At 37.9% G+C, this 21,597-nt stretch overlaps 1 protein-coding gene across 1 annotated transcript in view; it reads right to left on the minus strand.

Annotated features, from left to right (window-relative positions):
• The window catches only part of LOC134209866 (uncharacterized), a 50,535-nt gene extending 33,977 nt beyond the window's left edge, over positions 1-16,558 (minus strand). Inside the window, exon 1 of the mRNA XM_062685886.1 lies at positions 16,204-16,558. Coding sequence (XP_062541870.1) covers positions 16,204-16,270 — 67 coding nt within the window. The 5' untranslated portion in view covers positions 16,271-16,558. The remainder of the gene's footprint in view (positions 1-16,203) is intronic.
• Positions 16,559-21,597: the final 5,039 nt, after the last annotated feature.

The raw sequence follows: 21,597 nt of genomic DNA on the forward strand, positions 1-21,597 counted from the left end.
CGTCCTCTAAACAATTAATTTTAGACTGTCATAGATAACGCCATAAAAGTATTCGAGGTTGAATTTAAATACAATATGTAGAAATTTTCACAAAGTTTAAACACAAGCCGGATTTCAGTAAACAAATGAAAAGAGTCGCTATATCTTAATGCAAGGTTCGTGTTTTTTTTAGCTTTTGAAGTAAAATACCGTTTCCAAGTTTAAAGTACCAACACATACCAACTTCAGTAGAAGAGAAATATAAAAAGTTCCGAGAAGCATAAAAACTTTGTCGTTCTCGTTCCTACCACGAATCGAGTAATTTGACCAGCTCCGACTTCAGAATATTCTCCATCACCTCACCCACTAGCTTTCCGATTCAGTGCACCATCATCGATCAATTGTGAGAATCTATATTGCGTTTCCATGCCAACATGAATCTATATCCATAATTAAGAATAGCACAGCGAAGAATAACGTCGACGGCGAACATTGAAAGCGATATTACGCAAGACCGAAAATTATCGAGAAGAGTGAAATACGACCCCACGGGATTTTATAATCAATGATAATAGCGGTAATTTTATAGCAGAGCGTTTGCGCAGCAGTTGTTTCGGGGCTTGATGGCGAAGCGAAAAATGGGAATCATGCCAGGAAGATAAAGTATTTTTCGTTAAGATGTGGAAAGGGAACTTTGAAATCAGACTTTGATAAATTTTCTATCGTTTGGAAGCATGTCTGCTGGCGCAGGGGATGTACCTGTCTTCTTATCAGTGCACGAGAAAAAAGCAAAATGAAGCAATATCTGGCATCCCAAACTGATAAAAAATTGAGAATTTGTAATAATACCAAAATCTTCGACACCTGTCACGAAATTGATAAGGAACAACGAAAAATCATGGGATTCCTTTTTGTGTGTCAATAATCTTAGTGATTTTGTTGAGTAATTCAATGTTGAACATTGATATCAAGAAGGATTTATTTTTTAAAAAGCGATATTTATTTTGCGTTGAATTTCGAAACAACGATTCTGCACAGTTGAATGATGAATAAGCCTAAGAATAATTACATTCTGTTGAACAAAATGATTTGATACCAGGTCGAATATCACATGACTACTTTTAACGAGTGATATCCAGAACACAAGGATATCATTACTCTATCATCACAAAATACAATCTGCCAGAAGCAGCCGAATCATTGAGAATTCAATAATACGATCAATAATTTTTCCATAAAAGTTTTTTAATCCTTTTTCATTTTATTAATTTAAAGTTATTCTCATAAACTGTAGCATTTTACGAGCAATCGCAGGATCCTCTAGCGAACTACATATTTCAATTGTAAAATGTTTTTTGGCCTAATTTCCAAAAATCTCTTTGGAATTCCTTTCTTTTATACTAAGTATACGTTAAGGCTATAGGATCACTCCAAAACCAAAAACTAAAAAATACAGAAAGGCTCGAACACCCATAGTTTTATACTGATTCAACTCGACAAAATTATGATACGATGGTATCATTCTATTTTACCATTGGTTGATAGAAAACCATGATTTAAAAATGTTTGTGTCCATATGAATTTTATTTGTACTTTCTAGAGACTTATTTCAAATCATTATATTTGCAACAGTCATCTATTTAGAATCAATTTTATTGATTCTAATCTTTGCGAATCTGGGTTATTCAATAAAGACATTGATCATATTGTTTTTCAATGTTCAAGATTAATTTCTCTTAGACTTAAATTACAAAACTAGGATTCCGAATTCCAATTTCTATGTAGGATATTTTGAGAAGCAATTCTTGAAGAATTCATTAAAAAGGGGTTTTTATCTTCGAAAAGTTTAATCTATCTATCTATCTATCTATCTTATCTTTATTATTATATATTATATTATATATATAAAACTCAATGTTTGTATGTTTGTATGTATGTTCGTATGTATGTTCCAGCATAACTTCTGAACGCATTGACCGATTTCAACCAAATTTGGAACACTCATTCTTTATCTTAAGGAGACGATGATAAGGGAGTTATGGATGCTGTTCGGAAAAGGGGGAGGGTGTGGGGGGAGGGGTATTGCTTAGTCATCGATCAACTCAATGTACCTTCTGAACCCCTTGGCCGATCTCTACCAAATTTGGAACACACATTCGTTATCTTAAGGAGACGACGATAGGGTGGTTAGGGATGCTCTTTGGATAAGGGGAATGGTAAGGGGGGAGGGCTATTGCTAAGTTATCGATCAACTCAGTGTAACTTCTGAACCTATTGGTCGATTTCAACCAAATATGAAACAGACATTCTTTATCTTAAGAAGACGACGATAGGGGGGGGTTAGGGATGCTCTTTGAAAAGGGAGGAGGGTGAGGGTAGCGGTATTGCTTAGTTATTGATCAACTCAGTTTACCTTCTAATCCCCTTAGCCGATTAGAACAAACATTCTTTATCTTAAGGAGACGACGATAGGGTGGTTAAGGATGCTCTTGGGAAAAGGGGGAAGGTAAGGGGGAGGGGTATTGCTAAATTATCGATCAACTCAGTGTAACTTCTGAACCCCTTAGCCGATTTCAACCAAATTTAGAACACACATTCTTTATCTTAAGGAGACGATGATAGGGGTTAGGCATGCGCTTTGGAAATAAGAGATGGTATGTGGGGAGGGGTATTGTTTAGCAATCGATCAACTCAATGTAAGTCTTGAGCCCCTTGACCGATTTGAACCAAATTTGTATCAAATATTGTTTGTCCTAAGGAACCGATTTTAGTGGATATTGGTAGGTCCTTTTAAAATGGGGAGGTTGTGAGAGAGGGATATTTTTTAGTTAGCGATCAATTCAGCATAACTTCCGAACCCATTTACCGATGTCCACCAAATTTGGAACCCATATTCTCTGTCAAAGGAAGACTATATCAGGCTAGGTAGGACTGTCATAGCTGAACGAGAGAGGGCATATTTATTAAACGAACAATTTAGTATACTTTTCTATCGCATGGGTGAATTCAAACCAAATATTTAAACACGTATTGTTTACCCAAAGGAAATTATTTTAGAGATGCTGGAGAATGTTGGGGTTGGGTATTGTTTAGAAAACGACTTAATTTAAAATCCCTCTTATTTAGTTCATCCGAAGTTCTTTGACATTGTACAATGCTCCGAAAACAATTCTTCAAAAATAGCACATCCTCGACAATAACATTTCCCTGGAAATGATATATCCCTGAATAAAGCATGCCATTAACATAACACTATTTGGTCTAAGGTCATTCAACATGAAGTGAATTTGGGATAATACTGAACATCACCAGAAAAAAAAATCATATAAAGCATGCATTTGCTGGGTATAAAGCAATGATAATTGTTTCCCTTCATCGGAATCATAGTTTGCCCAGTGAAAAGCAATGAATAATGTGTTTCCTTCTGGATGGTGGATGTGATTGCTCCTTTAAAAGTAGGCATTTTCTCGAAATAAAGCAATGGTGGGTGTGATCCCTTTTTTAAAAATATGCGTTTGCCCGGAATAAAGCTATTCAAACCCACAATCCCTTCTTCAAAATCAGTCAATATTTCCAAAAGCCTTCTTTTAATCAAATGATGAAGTATCAACAAGTAAACACAATGACCCTGTTAACCAATTAGTTTTATTATTTTCCGATTGTGAAAAAAAAAACTGCAAACCAAACTGGCAACTCCAAGCAAGGCAAGGGTTCTGCCAAATCGCACCAAGCGGCTTTTTCACTGACTTAATTAATTGACTGACCTTATTCATGAGTACATTTGTTATAGGATATCCTCAGTTTTGGAGTTGAGGGATATCCGATACGATTTGTGATCCAATAAATCTGCCGAAATCATGGGTTGAAAATGGGTAATATTTGTATGGCACTTAGTGTGATCTGGCTGAACCCCGGACGTATCATTCTTACAATAAACATGGTAAAAAGCATGCATTCTTGAAGTTGGGGAGAAGGCTCCAAAATTATGTAGATTAGTCGAAAAAAGGCTGCAAAATGGTGGGTTGACATCAAGGAAGGAGCGCCCAACAGAGCTCTGGTCCCCACAAGTCCCTATCTCACGCTTCCACGGGTCGTCCGATGACAAAAGACCGCCAGCTAAGGGTTGTGTACTTAGCTGGTAGTGCAGCCTGGGCACTGTTGTCCTTCTGACATCAGCTAGAGTGAGAAGGTACGTCTCAAGCGTCTGTTCACCAGGAGGTGCGGCTCAAACAGCGTCTGCCTGGCACCCAGCGGCTGATTAACGAAATGCTGTATCGCGTCAGCTATACCTAAGGTGGCAGCCCCATCATCGCGATGTAGGTAACGCGACCCCGGTAAGGTAGCTTACTGAAGCCTCTCAAATACCACGAAAAATGGAGATAGAATAAAAAGAGAACGTTATTTTTGGCAACCGACCCGGCAACGAAATAAGGACTATGATTGGAAACTCGGTACCTGGAATGTCAGGACCCTAAATGAACCTGGACGAGTGAGCCTTCTGGCTCGTGAACTGCAGAAGGTTGGAGTGAACGTGGCTGCTATTCAAGAAGTCCGATGGCCTAGATCCGGAGAACGTGAATTCCGAGCCGTGGACCCCACGACCAATACTGCATTCAAGTAGGGGAAGTGCACCGGTTTTGGCCAACTTAGTTCCTAATTTGGCCAACCCTAAAAAATACATATTTTTCCAAAAAAATCGATCAGTTGAAAGCAGCGTTGAAGCATGAGGGATATATCTCTTGTTGGAACTAATAAAACCCTTGCGAATTGCTTTATTTTTGGAGTTATTCGCAAAATTATTTAGCCAAATTAGGAACATGGCCAAAACCGGTACAGTTCCCCTATAGCATCTATCACAGCGGCGGTGAAAAAGCAGAGCATGGAGTTGGTTTCGTAGTGATGGGCAAGCAGATGAAGCGAGTGATGCGGTGGAAACCCATTAGCGAACGAATCTGTGTGTTGAGGATACGAGTCAAATTTTTCGATTACAGCCTAATCAACGTTTACGCACCGACAAACGATAAATCAGGCGACATGAAGGACACGTTTTATGAATGTCTTGATAAAGCCTATTGAGAGTGCCCAAAGCATGACGTGAAAATTGTAATCGGAGACGCTAACGCTCAGGTCGGTAGAGAGGACTTTTTCCGTCCCATAATCGGTAGGGAGAGCCTTCACTCCGCTACCAATGACAACGGCCTACGGCTAGTAAATTTTGCTGCTGCCAGAGGGATGGCCATCAGTAGCACCTACTTTGCACGAAAGAACATCCGAAAGCACACCTGGAGACACCCAAATGGTGAAACTTGCAACCAGATAGACCATGTTCTGGTGGATGGGCGCCATTTCTCGGATGTTATCGATGTGCGGACATTCAGAGGTCCGAATATTGACTCTGATCACTACCTCGTTGTCAGTGAAATTCGATCACGGTTGTCAACTGTATCGAACGAAAGATCACAGCGAACGATGCGTTACAATATCTAGCGATTGTCGGCGGAAGGAGTATCGGCTGGGTACCGCCAGAAGCTCGACGAACGGATAAGTGCAATCAACGTTAGCGACAACATCAACGATCTATGGGAGTCGATCCATGGAGCGGTGAGCACAACAGCACGAGAAGTGGTAGGCACTACACAGAGGCGACCCAGGACGGGTTGGTTCGATGTGGAGTGCCAGAGAGTGACAGACGAGAAGAACGTTGCCAGAAGCCGGATGTTGGTGTCAGGTACCCGATCGAATAGAGATCGGTACAAGGAAGCAAAAGCAGCCGAAAAACGAACCCACCGCAGGAAGAAAAAAGAGTACGAAGAACAAGTTATTAGTGAGGCGCAGGAAAAAATGGAGCAGAACGATATACGGAGGTTTTACGAGTCTGTCAATGGCGTGCGGAGAAAGACAGCGCCATCTCCCGTCATGTGCAACGACCAACAAGGGAATTTGCTGACAGATAAAACTGAAGTGGCTGCCAGGTGGAAGCAACACTTCGAGACTTTGTTGAATGGAGGAAGTGACGGTGCATCGGAGAACAGAATAAATATTAGCGACGATGGACAAGCTGTGGAGTCACCTACACTAGATGAGGTTAAAAAAGCTGAAAAACAATAAGGCTGCGGGGAAGGACCAGCTCCCGGCTGAACTTCTCAAACATGGCAGTGAGCAGCTTTATGAAGTTCTGCACCATATTATGTCGAAAATATGGGAAGACGAGGAAATGCCTGCTAGCTGGTTGGACGGCCTCATTTGCCCTCTCTTTAAGAAAGGGCACAGACTGGAGTGCGCCAATTACCGAGGAATAACCCTCCTTAATTCGGCGTACAAAATTATGTCCCGTATTCTGTTCAACAGATTGAGACCGCTTGAAGAGTCCTTCGTCGGCGAATACCAAGCAGGTTTTCGTGAGGGCCGGTCAACGACGGATCAAATGTTTACCCTGAAACAAATCCTTGATAAATTCCGGGAGTACAACTTGCACACACATCATCTGTTTATTGATTTCAAGGCGGCGTACGATTCAGTGAAACGGAATGATTTATGGCAAATTATGCTTGAACATGGTTTTCCGACGAAACTGATACGGCTGATTCGTATAACGTTGGACGGATCGAAATCAAGTGTGAGGGTTGCGGATGAAATATCGACGTCATTTGTTACCTTAGATGGATTAAAGCAGGGTGATGCACTCTCGAACCTACTGTTCAATATAGCGCTCGAGGGAGCGATTAGGAGAGCTGGTGTGCAAAGAAGCGGTACCATTATCACAAAATCGCATATGCTCCTGGGATTTGCGGACGATATCGATATTATCGGAATTGATCGCCGTGCCGTGGAAGAGGCTTTTGCGCCTTTTAAGAGGGAGACAGCGAAGATTGGACTCACGATCAATACCAGCAAAACGAAGTACATGGTCGCTGGCAATCAACGTGGGCTCATTAGTGGTGGTGGTAGCGAAATAGTGCTGGATGATGAAAAATTTGAAGTGGTAGAAGAATTTGTGTATCTTGGAACATTAGTGACGTGCGATAATGATGTTACCCGCGAGGTGAAAAGGCGTATTGCAGCTGCAAATAGGGCTTATTACGGACTCCGTAACCAGCTTATGTCCCGTAGTCTGCAAACGAAAACAAAACTCGCGCTGTATACTACTCTGATTCTTCCGGTGGCTTTATACGGCCATGAGACATGGACGTTAAAGGAGGCTCTCGGAGTGTTTGAGCGTAAGGTGCTGCGGACAATACTCGGCGGTAAACAGGAGAACGGTATCTGGCGGCGTCGCATGAATCACGAATTGTACCAGGTATATAAAGGGCTGGATATTATTTAGCTTATACAACACGGCAGACTACGGTGGGCTGGTCACGTTGTTCGTATGCCGGAAGAACGACAAGCGAAGATAATATTTAGTAGAGAACCCGGAAGAGGCCGCAGGCTTCGTGGAAGGCCGCGTACACGATGGCTTTTTGCAGTTGAAGAGGACCTGAGGGCGCTCAATGTTCAGGGCGACTGGAAGCGATTGGCCCAGGATCGAGTCCAGTGGAGAAGGATACTCCATTCGGCGTAGGTTCATCGAAGAGCTGTAGCCCATCAAGTATCAAGTAATTCGAAAAAAGTGTCAAAATAAAAGATAGGAAGATAGGAAAAATAAAAATTTCAGCGAGACAAAACGCCCTAGTGGGTCTAACCTACAATGTACTATGCGTCTCCACGCTCGGGCCTGATTCGCCAACGCCTGGTACGTTACCTGTGCGCCGCCTCCACCGTTGATTGTCTCACGCCACCTCCGCCACCGTCAAAAATGAGTCGCATGATAATTTTCCACGCCGCCGAATATTTTTTATCACGCCGATGGCTATAGAAGGATTATTAAACCAGTAGTTTCGTGGGATTTGAAAGTTCATCCTGTCGAAAATACATATTTTCAATCAAGTTCATACTACAGGTATGCAGATATTATCAGATGGCTACCCATAACTGTAATAAGTATTGAGATGATTTTGATTAACAAGTAAAGCCTATACACTTTCAATTTCGGACACTTATCTTCCAATACGATTTTATACCATTTTCACAAAGCACAATGGGGAGAGATTTCCGATCGAACCACCATCGGCAGTGTGTCATTTGTCTCTTTTCGTCTGCCGCAAAATTATAACTGTGGCAGTGCAACACCGGTCGGCAGCACAAACACTCACTTGAAAGACGGTCGGTTGCCGATTTCACTTCCTCCTTAACGGTCTTATTTAGGGTTTACAGACATCGTTCTCAATATGAGCAACGATTAAAGAAAGGCAAAAACGGTTCCTAATCATAACAAGTCTTGATGACAAATTTATCACAAATGGTATAATAGTGCGAAAAAAACAGAATTGGATAAGCAGCCCCCACAGAGAGGTGATGATTCTCGCTTTGTTTTCGCAAATTTTATGCTGGGAACCGCACAGCTGTGTAGAACAAGTTGAAATACATCATCAGAACCAGTGCTCCCCGCGTTTAGAGTTTGGAACGAAAAAGTCTGTCACGCACGATATGCTACATTTTCATACTCTTTTGGATTCAATACATGGTCTTATTGGAATTTTTATGGCCATTTTTTTTTTATTTCAAACAATCACTTTTAACTTTAATTTGAATTTAATTCAGGAAATGAGACGCAGCCTAGAAAATCAATTGTTTTTCGGGAATTCCAGGAATTGCTCCTAGAAAACTTTAAGAAACTTATATTGGAATTTCTTAATTGTTTCAGTCTGAAATAATTTCAAACTTTCATTTAAAAATTCAATTGATTTAATTCAAAAACTCATAAACATTTTTTTTTTATTTCTTTTGAACTCCCTTTGCAAATACTTCAACCTCTTAAATTTCTCTTGAAGTTCTTTAAAATATTTTAGTAATTCCTTTAAGCTTATCTTCTGGAAGCCCATCGGGAAATCCACCCAAAATTATTTCAAGAATTCTTCTGAATGATTTGATTCCTTTCAGAATTATTCGAAATAAACATACGAAAAAAAAAACGGAAAATTTATTGGGAAATTTATAGAGGAATTTATATGAGTTTTCTTGAAACAATTTACGTGAGACTCTTGGAGGAACTCGAGGAAGAGAAGGCAGGAGAATTTGGGTGTAGCAAACCAGGAAAAGAGGGGGACATTCGGGAAATTTACAGAAATTTCTGTAAAAGCTTCTGTAGGAAATGCCTGGAGAATTTCAAACGGAGATTCATTTCACTGAAAAGATCGGTGATCCGAAAAGACGGATGTTTCGGTAATTTTTCGCAAGTTAAATAAAAATACTGAATTTCGGTGTTTTTTTTAGAATAATTTACAGAAAACTGTGGAAAACAATAACGATGAAAATGTTAAAGAGTTGTAACCCCTGTTTCGGTGAAATACTAAAGTGAAATATCGGTAAACGCAAACTAGTTCGAAGCATCATAGAGGGAACAGGAATTGAATGAGTAAGTACAGTGTCAATCCGATTTTGTCACTTCCCGATTATGTCTACGCCGATTTTATCACGTTTTCGACACGATTTTATTACTTTTGTACCCAATTATGTCAACCCAAAAAAAATTTAAAATTTTAGTCGCTCTTTTTACTTTTTACTTGTAATACCGCAAAACATGATTTCCACGAAATAACTTCCACCGCCTGTGTTTTATTATAAATCATTTTGAAAGCATTTTCGACAAGAAATCGGCGTTGAATTCCACCACTTAATTGTATCTTGACAGATACATATTTCGACCTCAACAGTAAGGCCGTCTTCAGTGTAAATAAAATAAATAAAACAAATAAAATAAATAAAACAAATAAAATAAATATAATAAATAAAATAAATAAAATAAACAAATAAATTAAATTAATTAAATACAGTGAACTCTCCCTTACTAGATACTGAAGGGACCTTCGAGTTAGGGAGGTATCGAGATAGAGGACACATTTATATTCGGCCGAATACCGTTTGATCGAGTAGGGAAAATTTGTTTCCTTGTGAAGTGAACAGCGAGAACTGAGAAGTGAGAAATGTGATGTTCGAAATGGCGAGAAAAGAGTAATGAAAAACGGAAGTGAGTATTGAGTAGTGAGATGTGTGCAGTAACATGTGAGTAAGGACTGTTCAGTTTATAAGGAGGACACGTTGCATTGTCGATGATTTATATGTTGATGTTGAATATATTATCTGACCTTCTAGAAATTGAATCCAATTATCAACGAAACTATTTTTCCTCACTAAATTGCGATATTCATAACTATCTCAATTCATTGGATTTCCATCAACTCCAACCGTTTATATTCCGTTTTCGGGCTGCCACGTGCTCTACTGTTTCAGAAAATCGACAAATCCTTGACAGTGCGTTTCTTTCCGACTTCTTGATGATTTTGTTGACAAGCCAATTTACATTTTTTACACTCTTTCAGTTTTGCTTCTAAACAAATCTGCTGGGAAACTTATGTTCACTCGAAATTCGAGAAGCTTTGACAAAAGGCGCCATTTTGTTGGATTTAAACTGTTTTATTTTTTTTTTCAAAAATTACAGTTGATTAACAGTGTATTATAATGTACTATAAAGCAAACTCCATCAAAATTGACCAATCTGTCAGTTTTATATTGTCAAATAAAAGTGGTCTCTCAATAAACTGAACAGTCCTTAGAGGAAAAAGAAAAATGAGAAGTGAGAAGAAGTCAGTGGTGAAAAGTGAGAAGTGATAGTTGCGATATGAGAAGTAGGATGTGAATAGTGACATAAACAGAAGCAAGGAGTGACAAATTAGAGATGATAATTGGGAAGTGAGAAGCGAGATGTTGAGTAGTGAGAAGCGAGTGTAGAGGTATAAGACAGAAAAAAGGAAGAAAATAGAAAGGAGGAAATAGAATCTCATTTTTACTTCTCGTTCCCTGGTCCACAATTCTTCGTATTCCTTTTTCACAACTACACGGACAGAAACAAGATTAATTTGAAACAACCAAAACCATGTTTGGAATTCAACCTTCTATTTTAGTTGTATCAAAGTAAATACTTGCTTGATTTAAACTCGCGATTATAGATGAAATAAGCTATATTTCCTCGTTGTTTTAAACATTGATGTTAACCTTATTTTGAACATAGTTTTAGTTGATTCAAACTAAAAATGTAGTTGTTTTCAACCATAAACACATTTGTTTTAAATAAGATATAGCTTGCTGACAACAGTTCGATATCAACAAATTCAAACTGTGATTTTGGGTTAAAACAATCAATGTTTTGTTAAAAATAATACGTAATATTGGTTAACCGCAAGTCAACCTAAAAATTGGTTTTAAGCAAACTGAAACAATAGTTTGTCTCATTTGCTACATCAGCACATGACGGTCAGTTTTTTGTTCGAGCGAAGAAAAATTAATTCTCGCAGTTGTATGCAGCATTCAAAACTTGGAATTATGTATATTTCTCAGTAGAAAAGTACAGGTAAGATCTTTTAATAAAAATTCCACTTTTGCTAGTGCTACAGAGTTTGCTAATATCTTCATTCCAGATGTTCAAGAATTATGCTGAATCATGGAAATCGGTAATAATATGTGTTTTATCATTGCAAAGCATATAGGTTATTTACTTCTGCTGTTATACGTTCCCCTACATGTGGCTATCCTGGAACTCCGAGGAACGAGACTCGGAACGGGAGTGATCTACATTTTTGGAAATTATTTATTTCAGTTGCGTTTAAAATTATGTAATTGTGGAATATTAAAATAATCATAAATAGAAACTGCATGAAATTAAAACATAAACATACACGATTTTTTGTCTATTAGAATCGAGGTTTGATTAGAAAACAAAAATCAGAAGCAAAACTAGTAGCTCTTTTAAAACAAAAAGCTTGTTTGAAACAAACTCAAATCTGTTCATTTTAAAATGCTAGCCTTAGTTTGAAACAACCAAAATTTTGGTTGTTTCTACAAATGTCAAAAGGAACATACCAATATTATTGTTTATTCTAAACAAATATTAGTTAAATCAAACTGTAAACATCCAGAATTACAACATAGAATTTTAGTTTGTTTCAAACAACAAGATTGGTGAATTCAAACTAATATTTGTTTGTGATCAATTCAAACTGGAATTTTGGTTGAAGCAAACTAAATTATGGTTGTAAATACCATATTTTTTTCTCCGTGTAACTTCTCAATAATTTTTCACTTCTTACTTTTCTCTTCGCGCATCTCGCTTCTCACCTCCCTCTTCCCACTACTTACTTCTCTCTATTGATTTCTCACTTTACAGATATCACTTCTCACTTCTCATTTTTCACTTTTCGCTCCCTTCTCATTCATAATTTCTTATATCTCACTTCTCACTTCTGACTTCTCATTTCTCACTTTACACTTATCACTGCTTTGAACTTGGAATTTCTCACTTCCAACTTATTACTTCTCATTTCTCCCTTCCTAATGCTGACTTCTTACTACTAACTTCTCACTTCTTACTTTGCACTTCGCACTTCTCACTTTTTACCTCGTACTTCGAATTTCTCAATTCTCACTTTGTACTTTTCATTTCTCACTTCTTTCTATTTATTTCTCACTTCTCATTTTTCACTTTTCACTTCTCACTTCTCACTTATTATTTCTTATATCTCACTTTTGACTTCTCATTTTTTACTTCTAACTTCTAACTTTTCACTTCTTACTTTTTATTTCTCACTATTCACTTCTCATTTCTCACTTCTCACTTCTTACGTCGCACTTAAAACTTCTCATATCTCATTTCTGTCTTTTGAATTATATCTCGCTTCTGTCTTTTCATTTCTCAGTGATCACGTTTCACTTCTAACTTTTCACTACTCACTTTTCACTTAATACTTTTCACTTCTCACTATTCACTTCGCACTTAAAGTTTCTCATTTCTAACTCCTCTCTTCTCACTTCTCATTTCTCACTTCGCACTACTCACTTCTTACTTCACTTCACACTTCGAATTTCTCACTTCTCACTTCGCTCTATTTATTTCTCACTTAATACTCATTTTTCACTTCTAACTTATAAACTCCGTAACGCTGGGTAGACACATTTGCGTGGTGTGTTACGGTACGGTGTACGATCTACCACGGCCACATTGTCAGCTACAGGCAAATCCTGACCAAACGAATACCTTCCCCAAAATCCAACTCCGTGGTACTTATGAGGGTGTCGCTGAGTCGGGGGCCTCTCGTTAAGTAAGTACTACACCAACATTTCCTTCCTCTCCCAAGTTACGGTGAAGATGTACGTGGCCAGGAGTAGTAATCCTCATGCTTTTGTGATGTTTATTCTAGATTGAAATCAAGGACCACACCCACCTTGATTTCTGATAGCAATCTGAATAAGGATTTCAAAAGAAAAACATTTATTTACATGAGTATCACTAGTGTCCAATCTACGAAGTACACCGTAACTATGCTATGCTATGCTATTTTTCACTTCTAACTTATAACTTCTTATATCTCATTTCTGATTTCCCATTGCTCACTCATCACTTCTAACTTCTAACTTTTCACTTCTTACTTTTCACTTCTCTCTTCTTCACTTTGCACTTCAAATTTTTCACTTCTCATTTCTCACTTTCCACTACTCACTTCTCACTTCTAACTTTCCACTCCTCAGTTCTCATCTAACTTCTTATTTCTCATTTCTCACTTTTTATTTCTACCTTCTAGCTAAATCGTGCTTGCAACTGTTTCTGACAACATCGAGTTAGCTAGGTGAAAATGCATTGGAAAATTAGTTCGACTTCAAGAATATCGAGTAAGGGAGATATCGACTTACGGAGGAAACGCAGTACGATAGATTCAAGGGACTTTGAATTTCATCGAGTAAGGGAAAATATCGAGTTAGGGAGAGTTCACTGTAATAAAATAAAATAAATAAAATAAATAAAATAAATAAAATAAAAAAAATAAATAAAATAAATAAAATAAATAAAATAAATAAAATAAATAAAATAAATAAAATAAATAAAATAAATAAAATAAATAAAATAAATAAAATAAATAAAATAAATAAAATAAATAAAATAAATAAAATAAATAAAATAAATAAAATAAATAAAATAAATAAAATAAATAAAATAAATAAAATGACTATCTCATTCTATGTTTTGAATAATCATGCGATGTTTGTCAAAATTCGGACTGAAATTGCTTCATGAAGATGAATATTTTATGCTCTGCTTTCGATTGCATTTTGTTCTAAGTGAGACGTCTGTTTCTCTGTGGCAAGACCATGCTGAGGGTGGCTGGGTTCGATTCCCGGTGCCGGTCTTGGCAATTTTCGGATTGGAAATTGTCTCGACTTCCCTGGGCATAAAAGTATCATCGTGTTAGCCACATGATATACGAATGCAAAAATGGTAACTTGGCTTAGAAACCTCGCGGTTAATAACTGTGGAAATGCTGAATGAATACTAAACAGCGAGGCGGCAATGTCCCAGTGGGGGATGTAATGCCAGGAAGAAGAATAAGACTTTTCGTCTGATGACAGCGATCATTCGGTTTTCCTAGCGTATTCGCACAACTGTGTATAACAAATATGGGTCTCTCAAATATGGAAGAAGTAGAACAAATAAACATTAGCAACGGTGACCCGATTCCCGACATTCGTGAATCCCAAATTCAATCATCGTGATTGTATACATAATCATAGCCCAAAATTATTCATTGTGTGATCCAATAGATAAAGGGGTTATCAATTGGTGAGTGTTCATAAATCGATTGTTAATCACAGTCATTTTAGTTTTTATCGTTATTAATATTAAATATTTCTTCCCAATAATTATCAATTCCGCATAATAGTTCATGACTACAGGATATTGCTATTTGCATCGTTATACAGGTCGTTCGAAGCCATACCAGTTGATGATTTGTAAAAATGAAACATGATTGATGGTGTCTGGTATCTGCAGATAAGAGATTTAATCAATATGAATGCTCATTGCTCAAGCAATACATGTAATGTTGCTTGACTGTGAATAGAAAACCCATCAGGTTTTAGTTGAACCTGCTTGGATAAATTCATTTAATTTCATTATTCAAGACAACTGCAACACACTTTCATTAAGCAGTTTTAATAAATGAATCAATAACGCATCCGTTAAAAAGAACCTATGGAAAATTTGCCCTTAATTGAGTTGAGGATATGTAGTTTGCCCGCATTAATAAATCGATTGCATTGTGATTTGAACTCCAATCTGGAAAACACAATGAGCAACAGACATTTATTTCATCTGAAACCCTTCCGCGATGCACAGACTGTCTATTCTATATCCCTTCCGATAGCATTCCTAGTGCTCGTCTATCCCTTCGTATCGTTACAGACAATACGCAAATTATACACGCGATCATGGTACAGGGAACTGAATCATGACCCCCACTTAAGTGAATCACCGCTACCAACGCAACGCAGGGAAGAGCAATAAACTTATTCAAACGGCGAATACTGAAATTTTCCGTCACGTTTCACTCAACACTGCGTGAACTATAATATGAACACTGCGAACTAAGCAATATCCATGTAGTAACCACCAGACTATGGCGTGCCACCACCGTGAGGTGGTTTCGAGTGATCATGGCTCCAAGGTGCAGTAATAAGAAAACGTAATCATTTTCCGAGCCTCGTGGCTACGAAGCACAAGAGAAACTTTTCTTGTAGCCAGCAAAGCGAGCATATTTCCTATACAATCGCTGATGAATCGCTGGAAATATTACGGTACATGCCAGCTCGGTTGGCGAATAAGCTCCGGCATAAAACCATAATATTTATACTCTGTACAACACAACACTGGCATCGAACACTTGCCAAGAGTTTCTAACACACATACAGCTGTGTGCTGGTGCTCTACAAGGAAAAGCTGGTATGCTGGTGGTACAAAACCAACGGCCGCCTCAACCAACCCAGCTACCCGATCCGATCCAACCGACCATTAAGCCACTCGAGGGAATTCGTAATAACTTACATTGAAATGTCGGTGCCTCGCGCCTCCAACCCCTTCGAACATAATAAGCATTGGTTTACAATGAAGCAACGTTTTTTATTTCATTGTTCCAAGACAAGTGGCAATTACATCTTCCAAGAATTATTTATTTAAAAAATGTACTAAATTATAAAGGCTTGGAATCTAATGTGAAACATAAAAATCTACAAACGATTTCTAAGAAATCCCTGAACCTAAAAAGAGAATACCGGGAATTTTCAACAAAACACATTTTTGCATACCTTGAAATATTTTGATGAGCTCTGGCATATTCCATCCGTTTAACAAATTCTTCACATAAGTATCCATTTTGATGAACAGCCGTCCCGACAGCGCTCCTGTACGATGACTTCGATTTCCGTCACCGTAAGGGGGAAATTTCCGTAATACCTCCCCGGATTAGATACCGTATTTCGCAGTCCAAAAAAGATAACGAACCACACAAAATAGAACTCACACTACGGCTACAATAGAGTATGCACCATCAACTCTCACACACACAAAAAACCGTTCACAAAGCAAAGGTAAAAAGCAACCGCAATATCACTACACTTCACTGCACTCCATGTGGCGAACACGTTCAACGTGCGGCGAGATCTCGATATACACTGAAATAAGTGTTGGACAATTTCAAAGGCAATATAGAAGAGAGCACGTGCAGAAGAACCATATCCACGCTCTCGTTGTACTCTCCAAACAAATTGCAAACCTGCGATTTGTTTATATTGGTTGCTCTTTCCTGCACCGATGTGTGCACCCGAGAGGAAAGGAGAAAGCAAAACGCAGCGTGCACGCGGTGAGCGTGAAGCTCTTTCTCATTTGCGCATCTCTCGGCAAGAGACCAGAAAAACAACGCGTCGCTCCGTCGGTCCTGTTCTTCGCTCAAATGAGCAAAACTGCACATAATCTTTCTGTTTGGTAATACTTGGCGTGTAGAAATGGTGCAGGAAAAAGTTCGATTCGAATAAATGAAAGCAAATTGGAAGCGAACAACGAACCGAAGGGGGAATGTGAATAATCTCAGATTACAGTTAGTATTTCCAAGCATCGAGGTAATGCTGCTGCTGCTGTTGAAGTCTGGCTTTTCATCACACATTTTTTGAGCTCGTTTCAGACCGATCGACCGGAAAAGACAGCTGTCATCAATTAAGTTGGTGGATTACTTCGAATATGGGCTGGTGATTTTCCACCAGAAACGGAACTCGATTAGATGGAGACAGCACAATTATTGGTAATGTTTTCCATAGGATGATAATAACTACAGAATCAGAGTGCCAATTAGGATGGACGGATGGCGCGAATAAGTTCGCCTACGGTTGATTGTCATGTAATAACAAACACTAAACAATAAAGTCAGAAAACATGTCGTAATGTTATCAGACCAATGATCGTCGCTCATCCTTCCCCTTCCAAAAAGGATTCACTACTCAGGATCGAATACCTATCTAGCCTTGAATGTGTTTAGTTTGTACACATTATCGACTCCCTAGCTACACAGACCCATGCGCTTGGCACAACCAACCTTCTATTCTTATGTGTCGGAATACTCCAAAAAACACTAAGTTGAATGTATTTAAGTCAAAGAATTATCCGTAAACGTTTTGAAAATTTCGTTTGAGGTGATCCTGAATCATGTGTATATGTTTGGTGCAATGTTTTTCTAATTTAGAAGTAGGTCTCAAACTTTAAATGACAAAATTCAAATACATTACATTGCCCCGCAAACACCATATTTCATGGTGGCATCAATGGAGGCTTATGAAGGTACGTGTTGAACAAATTACAGTGTTATACTAGATTTAATTGGGGCGCAATTAAGATATTAATTAAGAATTAAGTCATCAAATAGGTGTACGGATATAGATTCCGTGAACCGAAATTCGTACACTGTGGACGGATTTCGGTTCAAGCGGATTTTATTTCCTTCGTATTTTAAAAGAACTTTACATAATAAATAGTTGATGAATGTGTCACATCAGAAAATTTGCGATCCATATCACGCATCACATATAACAAACATGAAAGTTGGATTAGAATTGTATATTATAGTGGCTTTTTCTGTCAATGATGTGTTTAGGTGTACGGATTTCAGTGCCCAAAGAATCGATTAGGCGAATAAATTTGTTTGATGGAAAAGGTCAATTTAGAGACCGATTTGGTTGCAGTAACTGGTTTATGACTAAATTTGGTCGTATATGAGTAATAGAAACTTGCATACAACATGTATCGTCATCACACTCTCAAATCTATAAATAAGCCAAACATTGAAATGCAAATTAAAACTTGAGTTTTTACGATAATTATGGAACTTCCAGAAGATTTCTAAGAACAAACCTCTTTTTGTTTTATTGTTCCTAATCATCAAAGTTTATTTACGTAACGTAATCTGTAAACAAGCATTAGACTGGAACCCAGCAGGACATCGCAGCAGAAGCATACGCAGAGGCTCGTGGCGGCGAAGCATCACTAAAGAAATAAAAGAAGTCGACCTAAACCAATGGACCGCTCAGAATGGAGATCTTTCAAGTCGGCCCTTTGCACCACCGGATAAGTAGTAAAAATCATTAAAATATCTTCAAACCTGGCCTTGAAATGTAATTGCCGGTTGTATTGCAGAGCACTATCTTCGTCGATTTTGGTCCCTTTGACAAACGATTTTTTCCACGAAATCGTTAGCCTCTCTGAATACTGTATTTGCAGTCTTTTCTTCTGACATTCGAACCAAGAATCTTGCGCTTATAAGGACGTATGATTTTACCCACGAGGAGCATTGTAGCTGCAATTACGGACTTCATAACCAATTTAAGTCCCATAGTCTGCAAACGAAGACGAATTTCGCGCTGTATACTACTCTGATTGATAGATTTCTCTTCGTCGATTTTTTCTTTTATTAAAACTTAACTAGGTTGAAAACTACAATCATGATTGACGATTCTGAAGCAAGATTCAACCTCTCTTTGATTTTAACATTAGTAAATTGGTCTATAAGTTAAGAATACAAAACCTAGTAGCCCCAATGCATAACATCTAAGGAAAACTTTCGAAATTCACTGCATTGATTGAAGGAAAATATCGACGATGAGAAATCGATAATTAAGTACGCCCGTATGATCCAAACCGCGATATTTTCTATTTAATTCGAATCACAAAATATTTTCTTCAAATGTACAACACTTGATACGTCTGAGTCACACATGTCTTTAACATTTCACAACGAATTGTAGCATTTTTTGCTCGAAAACATTCCGATCTGCATCGTAAATATATTTCGAGTGCTCAAAATGCCACCTGAATAATTATGGTTTAATATGGGATGTATTACGGAGAAAAAGAAAAATTTGGATGGCTTCGTGGAAATAACGCGCAGAGGGAAATCCCCGCATAGAACAAATCATACATAGTGTGCGTTGAATGGACATAACAACAAATCTGCTGCCATGAAGTCCAATGATTGGACGTACACAGATTTGAAAAAATTTAATAATAATCAGTAAGTGGCCGAGGAGTAAACTAACCAGCACGGATTATACTTTTTTGTTGAGGTGCTGAGTACCCAACTAACAATTTTGATGCTAAAAGCTTCAACTTCTAGCCTTTGGCTGTATAATATTTGAATAAAAGCAGCCAATGCTGAATAAAAGAAAAGCCTCCGCAAATAATCCCTTAAACTTCAACTCGACTATTACCCAAATATCTATCGACTAGCTGTTTGTGCCGAATATATTTCATCTTTTATCGTTTATGCAGCTTTCATATAGTCATATAACAGCTCTGTCTGAATTAGCAACAAAGCTTATCGGTTAAGAGCTCATGTATGTAAGTAAGTTGCTTGTTAGCAACTTCCTATATTACGGTGAATAGCATTCACAATGAAAATGTTTTCGCTGTTGTTATAGCACTAACAATATAGTGTAATGGCGCTATAAATGAACTAACGAAGCTTTCAGGCAGCTTCTGAATCTTTGAAGATTACACAACGTTTAAGTAAACCTTATACTGCTCCTTTTAATAGCTTATCAGTATGGAACGTCAAAACCGCAATGTTTACATTTGATTTTTGTTGCCGGAGCTGTGTATGAGCTATTGATTTCTGTAACGCAGCTACAAAGGTATTCACCTGCTTTTATAGCAACTGACAAAGCGCTGTCATTAATGCTAGCAGATAGTGTAAGAAAACAAGCCATTTAGAAGCGATATTGCTGTTGACGGCTACTGTTAAACGATTAGCAGCAGAGTAACATCTATGCAGATCGAGAAAATGTTGCCTAAAAACAATTTCAGCGATTGATGATGCATAAAAGTTAGCCCACAGAACATGCTGACAGATGTTTGAATAATGGTTGAAATAATGCTGAAAGCATACTTTTTAAGCTTATGTGCTGAAAGCAGCATGTATGCCTCTTTCTAACGTTTATACAGCATGAATCTGAAAATTGCGTTAGTAAAACAACCTATAGGGTATGCGAAGAAACACATCCATAATTTTCTTTGTTATTTACATATGTCAAAGTGACGGTGATGACAGAGCAGCGGCCATTGAATCAGGAGATCAGGAGTTCGAATCTAGGTAGCAACAAAATTGATATTTGAGTTTTCACAATAAAAAACATTGAATAAACTCCGAAATTTACTCTCCTCTCAAATAATATTTAATCAAAATGAATTCAGTGGCTGTATAAAACTTATTTAACAGATTTAAAAAATCTGAATAAGCGCCATTGAAGCGAATTATATTACTAGATGGTTTAATGAAGATTGAGAAAAAATTGTGTAACATGCTGTAAAGTAGTTGTGCAGGCACGCCAAAAACAGCTGAATAGATTCGCCAGATTTGCTGGTAAAAGCATTGAATAGAAGTTCTTGATCATATGTATAGCACGCATATTCAGCTTGAAGCCGTATAGACGAGTTGAAATAACATTTACATTGACATTAAATGTTAGTTGGGTAACGCTGGAGTCGTTTTTTACACGCGGTATACCATAGGTCGCATCGGTTGGTTTTACAGGCGGCTTATTTGGCCTGCAACCTCTCGCCGAATCAGGTTCGGGCTATCAAGTCAAGTTCCACCCAACACCAAGACTTGGGCTATCGTATTTTAAGTGGCACATGGTCTCGTTAGTAGGAATTGAACAGAGCTCATTTTCAAACCCAATCCCATCCTAAACAATCCCCACAACTTGCAGTGACCAAAGGACGGTTTGTCATGCACTTGAACATAGTTCCTGCTGCCCCGAAAATTCACAAACTTTCAACATAACTAAATTTCTCCTTTCTATTCTGCAAGGCATCGTTTTTTGTACAGTAAAATATTATTATTTTTATTGGGATTTTTCATTACGCGTCGAACGATTCAGGACGAAATGTCATAAGTATAAATATAAACAAAACATTGCAAATTTCACAATAGCTGTCTTTGATCATTTGCCACGGAAATATTCGTTGGAGGCGCTTTGAATTATCCTGTATTCAAAATTTTTCTTGCAATGCGTAATAGAACTACTTCAAAAATATCACCTGTTGCCAGTTAGCATTGCCTCAGCATTAATACAACCGCGTGTATTTCTGTTTTTTACCCTCTACTGTGTTCTTTGTCTTTGCAGTGTTAATCCTAAAATAATACCTTTGTCGTTTTT

This window comes from Armigeres subalbatus, chromosome 2 (assembly GCF_024139115.2).
Source record: "Armigeres subalbatus isolate Guangzhou_Male chromosome 2, GZ_Asu_2, whole genome shotgun sequence".
Lineage (NCBI taxonomy): Eukaryota > Metazoa > Arthropoda > Insecta > Diptera > Culicidae > Armigeres > Armigeres subalbatus.